At 39.2% G+C, this 9,822-nt stretch overlaps 2 protein-coding genes across 2 annotated transcripts; one reads left to right on the plus strand and one right to left on the minus strand.

Moving 5' to 3' along the window:
• Positions 1-2,678: 2,678 nt before the first annotated feature.
• On the minus strand, positions 2,679-3,490 carry LOC116170219. Its single transcript, XM_031486451.1, has 3 exons — positions 3,391-3,490; positions 3,169-3,332; positions 2,679-3,116 (listed from the first exon to the last, which is right to left on the minus strand). Exons 2-3 carry the CDS (start codon positions 3,217-3,219, stop codon positions 2,751-2,753), a joined length of 417 nt encoding a protein of 138 aa, XP_031342311.1. The 5' UTR covers positions 3,220-3,332; positions 3,391-3,490; the 3' UTR covers positions 2,679-2,750.
• A 4,671-nt stretch (positions 3,491-8,161) lies between these two features.
• On the plus strand, positions 8,162-8,787 carry LOC116170364 (general odorant-binding protein 99a-like). The gene is made up of 2 exons (XM_031486701.1): positions 8,162-8,287; positions 8,337-8,787. The coding sequence occupies exons 1-2, from the start codon at positions 8,237-8,239 to the stop codon at positions 8,697-8,699; spliced, it is 414 nt and encodes a 137-aa protein (XP_031342561.1). The 5' UTR covers positions 8,162-8,236; the 3' UTR covers positions 8,700-8,787.
• The last annotated feature ends 1,035 nt before the right edge of the window (positions 8,788-9,822 follow it).

Below are 9,822 nucleotides of genomic sequence, written 5' to 3' on the forward strand. Positions count from 1 at the left end.
GCATTAATTCGAAATAATGATCTACACTTTATATCTACCATTTACCACAAATATAGTGAATGTACTTGCGCTCGGATTATTTTGTTTATTTTTTACACCTACTAATGTTTCAGCGTATCCTGCATTTCTCCTCTTACCTCTTCAACTTCGGTACGTATCACTTAACAAACTCACAAGCTTCCATCAATAAAAAATCACCTAGAAATTGCGAAACGATATACATTATCATTACAAACAAACCATTAAACTTAAAAATAATAAATCAGGCCTAAAAAAATTTGGTACAGACTTACTGGACAACGACTTTGTCTTTTTTACTGCGGAACCGCATGCGTAATAACTTCGTTTTTCTATTTAAAGGTGAAACCACCTCCATTCATAAGATCCATATCGTTATTCCCCGCCGTCGCTCGCTAGTTCCACTGTCATCACCCCAAACTCCAAACACCTGCATTGGTTATCTTGCACGTGGCGTTGTTGACTTAAATAATAACTAAATTTATTTAAAAAAACTAACATTAAAATGACATTTTAACAAAGTTTTCAATTTTGTGTCTATCTGAAAGAAACTTTCCCAGGTCCTATTAAATAATTTGGAAAAATTTGCTTTTAACGCTTTTAAATTCCCACTGGGGCTTATTTTACACCTTGTAACCGTAAATTTGTCTTCTTTTGAAAAGTCATACGATACTAACACTAAATCCAAAATGAAATTTGCATTTGAAGTTAATATAACAATGACAAACAATCCTAGAGCTTCTCGCAATTCAAAACCAACATTTTTTCGCGGCGCTTGTGATGGATTCTCTTGTGGTCGAAGACTGAATCTCCCCAAATTTTCTCCGGATCCCTACCAACCAAACCTACCTGCCAAAATTGCGCTTTATTAACGAAAACGGCCATCTTTAATCATTGATTCGTTTTTTTTCCGTTTCGGTCCCAAAAATTACATGAGAGTTGGGTAATAACTAAAATCCCTCGTACGTATAATTTCGCAAGTTACCATTTCTTGAAATCACCACTCCGTAACTCTATTTCAGAACTTTTGGTTACGAATGGTACAAGGGGTGGCCATGGAGTTAGCAGAGTCACCAAAGTGAGTGACCGCAAGTAGATCCTAATAACAATCTGCGATAAGAAAGACGTAGATATTATACGGAAGGCGGCGTGTAATAGGAGACAATCTGAGATAACCATGACGGCGCCTATTGAAGACGGAGGCAGAGGCGGGTAAGAATCCTTAAATCGAAAGTAAGACTGGACATTGGCAGGGAGCTGGCACCAGAAGGCACTATCAAGATCCACCGCATGAGTATTCGATGCGAGCTGGTACCAAGGTGCTTTAGATGTTGGGAGAGGGGGAAATTTGGGGTACGCTGTAAGGGCCCGGACCGATCGGCGTTATGCTTCAACTGCAGGAGATCGAGTCACGTAGCTGATGACTGCCCTAATAAATCAACTTGGATCCTCTGCGACGGAATTAATGCAGGAAAGTGGGGCGAGGCCCCAAACTTACGGAAGGGAGGGCACTTTCAATAAGGATTCTCCACCGTGACATTGCTTGACCCGGTTGGGTTGGGGGTGCAGACAGCGCGACAGATTCGTGATAATTCTGTGATACTGAGTGTGCCTTTGCCGCGACTGTCGACTGAGAGACGCCAAGAAGTATTCCTTGGATGAGGTGGGCCCACTAGAGAGAAGAACTTGAGGCGACAGTGGAAGTCGGTTTAACGCCTCAGAATATTATAAGGGTGATGTGCAGCGAGGAGGAGAAGTGGAACAGAGTAAGTAATTTCGTCATCCAGAAGAGAATGGACACAAGTAATTATTTTGCCTAAGAACGTGTGTGAAGACCTGATCACCCAACCTGAAGTAACGTTCACGTGGTTCTGGGTTGACGATATCTTTTGGTTAACAGGAGAAGGGTTTTAGTCTCACACCCTCGCTATAGAACCCATCAGAGGAGTCCGTACAGATTTCCTCGAAAAAAATCAATGCCCAATTCGTTCTAATGTTATGGAAAAAGTTCAAAATAAGGGTTAACGTTAAAAGATAAATTAAACAAACACTTCGGGCCATCTAGAGATGAGCGAACCAAGCCCTTACATTCATGAGCTTGGCGAGACTGCAATAGTGCTGCTCGAAATAGTCACCAGACTAGGCCATAGCGAAAGGGGATTATGGAGATTTATTTCCCTTTCAAAATTTTGAAAAATAGTTGAAAATGAAATCTGTATACTAGAGTCGCCTTGTTATTATTCATATTGCACTGTAATTTTTCAAGGGTAAGGGTACTGAACCATTTCGGTTAAGAACGAGAAAGAATAACATATTTATGAAGTGGAGGTTTTATCTCGATTTGGGATTAGTACAGAAACGAGTATTTACTGAAAATTCCCAATATGTGCCCAGATTCTCCCAAAATTTCAAACGAAATTGATGGAGCGCACTTAGCTGTAGTACTAAGAACGGAGATGATCAGAGCGAGTGGTCTCAGCAAAATGACTTTCCACTAGGCTGAACAGATGTCATGTAGGTGGTATTGCTTTTTGAGTTACCTACTCAAATACCCTGTCGATACACAAGACAGAACATCTTCACCGTATACGTTTAATCGAGACACTGAATAAAATCCTCTTCTGCAACAGCTCAACTACACAAAAGATTACAGCGCTCGATTGGTTTAATCAATTTTTATTCAATACAAAAATTACAAAAAAAATCAATGTTTTGTAGAATGCACGAAACCATTAGAGTGGTGGCAATGACTGAATCTTTGCAATGCCGCACGTTATAACGGAGAATACTCTTTCACACTGATCGCGCACACCCTTGTGTTTTTCGCTGCACTCCTCGACAAGGCCGCTAGGAATTCCCACTAATCCCTTTAAAATTCTGTCTGAATTAAAGGTGTCCGTCGCGGGATTATAAAAGCCCAATTCCACAAAGATACATTTGGAGAAACACTTAAATGGGTAGTCTTCGGGGAGATCCATGTTTAAAAGTGCCACGTTTGCTGCGTTACGATCGACGCCGGTTTGCAATATGCACTTTTCTCTTGGAAAGCTTGCCATAATGTCCCATGCTTTAGACACCTCGAGGTGGACATTGTATTTCTGAAAACAAAATGTTTAGATAAAAGCAATAGATGGATCAAAATCTACTTACAAATGCAGATGCTGTATAAAACAACAAAGAAATCAGAATGCAGGTCTTCATTGCAAAGCGAGGAAAATGCAGATGCTACGCTTCAGTAAGGTAACTCATTCATTTGCACGATTTTCAAGTCATTTATACACATTTTCGGGGTTAAGCGAACATAAACATAAAAACTGCATACTTGTATTTACAAATTGCGAATTGAATCGCATGCAGAAAAGCATTGCTTACCAACAAACTTGCATGCCTCTTGCTTGGTGCAATATTACGGAAATTATGCGACCTAGATCCACGGGACACTAAAAGTTTGAATTTAAGGCAACGACTTTCTTGGGAACAATTTCCGTGATGCTGATTCCAGATGATTATACAAGTTAAGGTCGTGAAAGAAACAACGCAGGCAACGTTTTCCGAGATAACTGTGAATATTACACCTCCGAAAAAAATGCCCAAAAAGTATTTCTCTTTCTCACTGCGGACTTAATGCCTATGGTCCTTAGATTGTGTTAAACATTCTCTGTAGTTACTTGCTTCAATCAGAAATAAAATTACTTACTTATAGTAGAAGCAACCCCGCCTTGTAACAAATTTGTAACACCAAAAAGACGTTGGCATTTTGGAAATTTGGGACCAAACATGGCTAAGATCTTCAAAAAATCTTCTAAAAGGTAGTAATTTATTAAAATTTCAAAAAATAACTTAACGTAATTAAGATTTTTAATGTGTTTCTCCTCCATTATTAGTTTTATAGCCTTTGACTCCTCGTGAAATTGATTCCAGCGGGCGGCCGTCTCGATAATGTATCCCGAAGAACCTGCAATTAATGCAAGAGTTATTCCCCCGCTGCCGAGGATTTACCAGATTCCATAGTCTTCTATCCTCAATGTTCGGCACCCGCTCAATAGACGAAGGTCAGAGGATCTGGCTGGCTATGGGAAGAGACTGTATTGCTATCGTCTGGGTACGACAATTGCCTTGCTGCGAAGTGGATTTCCCAAACCCCTGAAGAAGTAGGAGGATATCGTTGGCCGTGCATCCTCCATAGCATAATTCTAACAGTGAGCGTTCAACAGAAAAAGTCCCAGCTGGAGATGACTGGGCGCCAGGGGTTCCTTAATACCTTCACTTCAGTGACTCCAGTAAGGGCTGGCTAGTCAAAGTTGTGTAGATGACAACCGTTGGTCTTGGTTTAATCCCTCTGTCAACAAAATCCCAATTCTAAGGTTACAGATAGGTACAGACCGAGAGTGTCACGTTTGATTCCAAACTGACGTTTAATGCCCATATAACGAATTTATCAAATGAATGTAACAGACTACTTGGTTTCATTATGCGAAACACTAGTGATTTTAAATGTCCATCTGTTTTACAAATCTTGTTTAATGCACTAATTCTAAGCAAACTGGATTATTGCGGTCCCATATGGTCACCTTCTGCAATACATAACATCGGACAATTGGAGAGTGTTCATCGTAAGTTTCTAAAACGCATGTTCTTCTTGACAATGGGCTCCTATCCTGCCCGTGGCCATCCTCATGAAGACTTACTACATTTGTTCAACACTGTATCGTTAAGAGACCACCATGATAATGTAATACTTAAAAGTTTGTACAAAATTATTCACGGTCACTATGATGTTCCCGATATTGTCAATTCAATAAGTTATAGAATCTCTCCTATAGCTACGAGAAACTTATCAACCTTCTTTTACAATAGATCTAGAACAGAACACTATAAAAACTCCCCCGTAGTTAAAATGTTTCGCACTTATCATAGATTGCAACACAATATAGATATATTTCAATGATTATGACAACCATAATATGTAATGCAGGACTCAAAACTATACCTACATGTAACCGGATATTTTCTATATAAGACTTTGTCTGTTGGAAATAAATATTATTATTATTATTAATACGTAACAATGCCACGTGGTTGACTGGGAGCATGCACTGCACATGCGGGCTGCGGAGACCGACTTTCCTTTTTCCTCCCCAGCTGCAGAAAATAAAAATAAAAACACCAACATCAACCCAGCAGCGGTGCAAGCTGATGGTCCGAAAAAGGCCTCGGCTGAAACCCCTGCGTGCTCCGGAGGCGAGAGGACTGGAGAACGACGACTTCAGTTAAAGCTGCCCAAAAAGCAGCAAGATGGGAAGAGCAGTACCAAGCAGTCGTCTAGCAAAAAGTTCACCTCGGAGAAAACTCCTAAGACCAGGGCGCCTAAGCGATACGCGTACGGGAAGGGAAGGGGCGCTGTTTCTGTTTCTTGAAACTAAACACCTTCCCAAACCTGTAAGGGCAATGATTTGAATTCCAGAACTCATAGAGGAACCGCAAAAGAAGCTAAGCGTCTGGATAAGCCAAACTCGGACGTTACCATCAGGGAATAGAGAGGTATGCACCTGAAGGTAGGTCCTAAGGGCAACAGTTAGTTTTTCTGACAGATGCATTTACAAAATCTTTCCGACGACATTTTTTAAAAACAATCTGACCATTACTATAGAAAAAGATAGGAAAAAACTGGAAAATCACCACGTTAGTATAACACGCTCGGGGAAGGCGCCCAGATGTCGCCGACGCCACATCATGTAGCCCCGCCCCTAAAGTTCTTCATTACATGGCTCGGTAGGTACACGTACACTCCTCGTCTTTCCGCAAACGTTCTTCTACGGTCCCGCATTTGCTACCAGCCAGTCAGTCAGCTAGCCGGCCAAAGTGAGATTAAGTCACCTAAAGAAATAAATTTGCAAAAATGCACTAAAAACGTTTACAGCGGAAATAGTAGTGTGTTAGATTTCCGTGCAATTTAATGAGCGTCCCATTCCGTCTGCTCTTTAGAAAATTTTGAATTGATTTATTGCAAATTATAAACCCTCTAAGTCCCCATCCTTTCCATCCTTGTTTAATGGTATCATCATCTCCTGTTTCCCCTGCTTTCCTAGTACCATAATAAAGTGGTTCTTCCACTTCTTTATTTGTATTTTTCTTCCACTTCTGTTTTTCCTTTTTGCTCTGAATCATCATCCAAAGATCTTTCTTTGTTTTTATTTCCCTGATTTGTACTTCGCATTCTTTCTGTTTCTCCATTCTTTACATTATCTTTGGTACTTCGTTTTCTGTTCTTTCAGTTCCTTCCGCTCTATTTCTCCTTTTCCTTCGATTTCCATCATTATTATATATGTTTCTCTCTTCTGTAGACTCTCTGTCCCACTACTCATTTCTATTATCTATCCCTTCCCCTTCATTTACCTGTTTTCAAGTTATTGCTTTTTAAATACTCTTCTTCATACTACTTCTCCCCTTCTCTGTACTTCCTCCTATTTCTACTTCTTGTTCGTATAATAATACCACCCTTTTGCTCTTCCCTAAATATATTACCCATCTCCGACAAATTGGATCTTTGATATGTATTCACTCGGTGTACTGTTCTTTATTTTCTCTCAATTCTTTTCTTCTATCCATAATTCTTACCATCCACACGACATCAAACCCTCTGGAAAACTTCCAGAATTGAGTGTCTCTACTGGCTACTCCCGCCACATTCCACAACATCATTTTGATGTTGATCTTCTCCATTTTGATTTCGTTTTTCTCATTCCTCCTGTTCGTTTCTTTACCACTCCATACCCCCTCCCTCTATTTTCTCCTTACTGTTACTTCCTCCACATTCCAGAACATCATTTTCATTTTGCTCTTCTCCATTTTGATTTGGTTTTTCTCATTCCTTCTGTTGCTCGTTTCTATACTACTCCATATCCCTTCCTCCTTCCGCTATCTTCTCTTTTACTGCTACTTCCTTCCTCCAAATTTCACTTTCTGCTCTCCCGTTAGTTTCCTCTCTCCTCTCACTAGCCCTTTTTCTTTGTTACTCCATCTGCATTGTTCACCTTGAATCATTAATTCTCTGCTTCCACATCTTACTTTCTTGCTCATTTCAATTTCCCTCTCCGCAACCTCCCTAATTTCTCTCTGTTTCTTTTCTTCGTTATATGTCAACTGTGTATATCCTGCTCCCCTTTAACTTACCCTTGCCCCTCATAATCTCTCTCTCCTTTTCCCATGTTTGTTCCGCAATTCCTACCTTATTTCCGCCCTGCTTCAATTGCTCTCACGTCTTTTACGTTAGGCTTTTTCTCTCACTTTTTTCCATTCCTTTTAACGTTATATTGTTCTCTATCGCCCCTCCTTCTTTTCTGTCATTTACCTCTTCAAGTTTTACTCTCCTTTCCATCAATTCTTCTTTTCCGTATGCCCTTTTCTTCATTTCTTTTCATAATCCTCCCATTTCCAACTTATTTTCTCCCCTACTTCTTCCATCAAAGTTTCCATCGCTTTCTCCATGTTTTTCCTAAGAATAGCTGATCCTTCATCTTCTCCAAAATTCATATCGAACGTGTTTAAAGGTCACATTAAGTTTTCCTTCTCTCAAGTTCGTCTTTAAATTCGGTTCTTTCTCATGTATTATGGATAATCCGACACGCTTTGAAGGCATTCGTACAGCTTGACCAGTAGATCATAGAGCTTATCTCCTTCTACCTATCCAAAATCTAATATACGTACACGAAACCAACTTTGGAATCAAAAGTACCTAATAGAAGCTATCATGGGTGTAAAACTGCGGGGTTGAAAATTTTTTTTGTAGTCGAATATAACTGTAATTAGTGTCATTACCACAGCTACTTCTCTGGGAAAAATATGACAATGGTGCTAAAACAGTGCTGCGGAGAATTTCATTGCATGTGTTATAAATGTCTATCGGCTGTGCAATTTGTGGTATTTTTCACCTAAATCCAACCATCGAAATATCAGTTTAAAAACAAATAAAATAAACGGTACTTAGATTCAAAAGGAAGCGTTTTAGCATTATCTGCAAATTTATGGTACCGACTTTTGCACACATGAAGCAAGCAAGTTTTGTAATTTCTAAACACGCATAAGCAGTTTTAGTGTTGGTTTTTGTATAAATATCGCAAGCGTTACTTGGCTTTCAGGCGCAGTGACACAATCAAGCGTGTGCACCAGTTTTGAAATTGCCAGCATCATTTCGTTTGTGGAATTTCCTGATATCACCATGAAGAATTTCATCTTGTTGTCCGTGGTTTTTTGTACATCTTCCGCATTTGTAAGTACGTGATTCGATTATATACGTAGCTGTAATTGTTATTTTTCAGAGGTTCATTGTCAACCCGCTGTATGCCAAATCCTGGGATGCAATGCTAGACGTTCATCGAGAGGAGTGTATACTCGAAAGTGGCGTAAACCGAATAGAAGCGACCGCATCAGTTTTAACTATGAACCTTCCCGAAGACCCCCAGTTTAAGTGTTTTGCTAAATGCGTTTTCCAAAAATGGGGATTTTATGATCCCATTACGAATAGCATTGATATAGATAAAATTACAAACAGCGTAATGGGAGTTCAAAAGAGCGTAGTGGAGGAATGCTTTCAACAATACATCAACGAGGTCAATCAATGTGAAAAAGTATTTTCTGTAGCAACCTGTGCAATTTCAAAGCTCCAGTCATCACTTGTTTAATGGAGTTTTGTTTTCATAAAGTTCTGGTGTGGCAGATTTCACCGCCAATGCTTTTTTACAATGTTTTTTATTGACTAATAAATTTGCGTAGTACCATATGTTTGTTTTTATTTTCACGTTGTCATTAGGTATAATAACTAAATTTGATCAGCAGATTTTGAACGATAAGTAATTTTCTTTACAAAATTGCACTTGAGATTTCCATCTCATGCAGATGATAAGGAAACCTTTAGGGGTTTCCAACTGGATGCTGGGCGCGGGGTCCATGACTATCTTCTTGTTGGTGAATTTGTATCGTGTATCATCAGAGGACGTCCACACGCACAGGGTGAAGTGTTGCCTCCACTGATGTGGTATCAGCTGGTGCTTGACGGATTCCACAGCACAGGTATGTATACGCGGATGATATCGCGATCGTCATAATTGGAAAGTTACCAGGCACCGTGAAAGAGTTCATGCAGAGGGCTCTTGAAAATTCATTAAATTTAATTAAACAGGTATCCGCTATTTTAGCTTGTTATATTTTAGGGGGGTTTGTCCAGTTTTGATTTTGATTTTTATGAATTCCTTCAGTTGGTTAAAAATTCTTAATTTTTTTATAAGTTCTGATTAGCAGTTTTGCATTTTGTATGTTTTCGGTATGGTAATTTCAATCTCGGACGTTCCTAAGAAAATTCTTAACTTATCTGGTACTGGTATTTGAAGTACTGGTATTTAAAAGCGGAAGGCGTTTACTCTGAAAGGAATGTTAAATATGGTGTACTTCTGGAATACGCTGAATTCGAAAGCCTATCTGCGCGAAGGAGGTGTACAGCAATGGCATTCCTATATAATTTGTGTAACAACTTAGTGGATTGTCCAGAATTGATTCAGCAGTTAAAGTTTCATGTGCCTCGACAGCAATCCAGAAACAATATTACGTTCTTCTGTCCTAGAGTGAAATCATACACTTTATTAAGATCCCCAATACATTTCATGTGTGACACATTTAATAAAATTAGTAATGAATGTGATATATTTACCTGTAGTAAGAACTATATTCTAGAAATAGCGTCTAAATAATTCCTAATATCGTTGCGTAGGTACTTTATTTTCAAATCATTTGTTTTTTTTTATATTCTTT

The sequence above is a fragment of the Photinus pyralis genome, unplaced genomic scaffold (genome assembly GCF_008802855.1).
Source record: "Photinus pyralis isolate 1611_PpyrPB1 unplaced genomic scaffold, Ppyr1.3 Ppyr1.4_LG5, whole genome shotgun sequence".
In the NCBI taxonomy this organism is placed as follows: Eukaryota; Metazoa; Arthropoda; class Insecta; order Coleoptera; family Lampyridae; genus Photinus; species Photinus pyralis.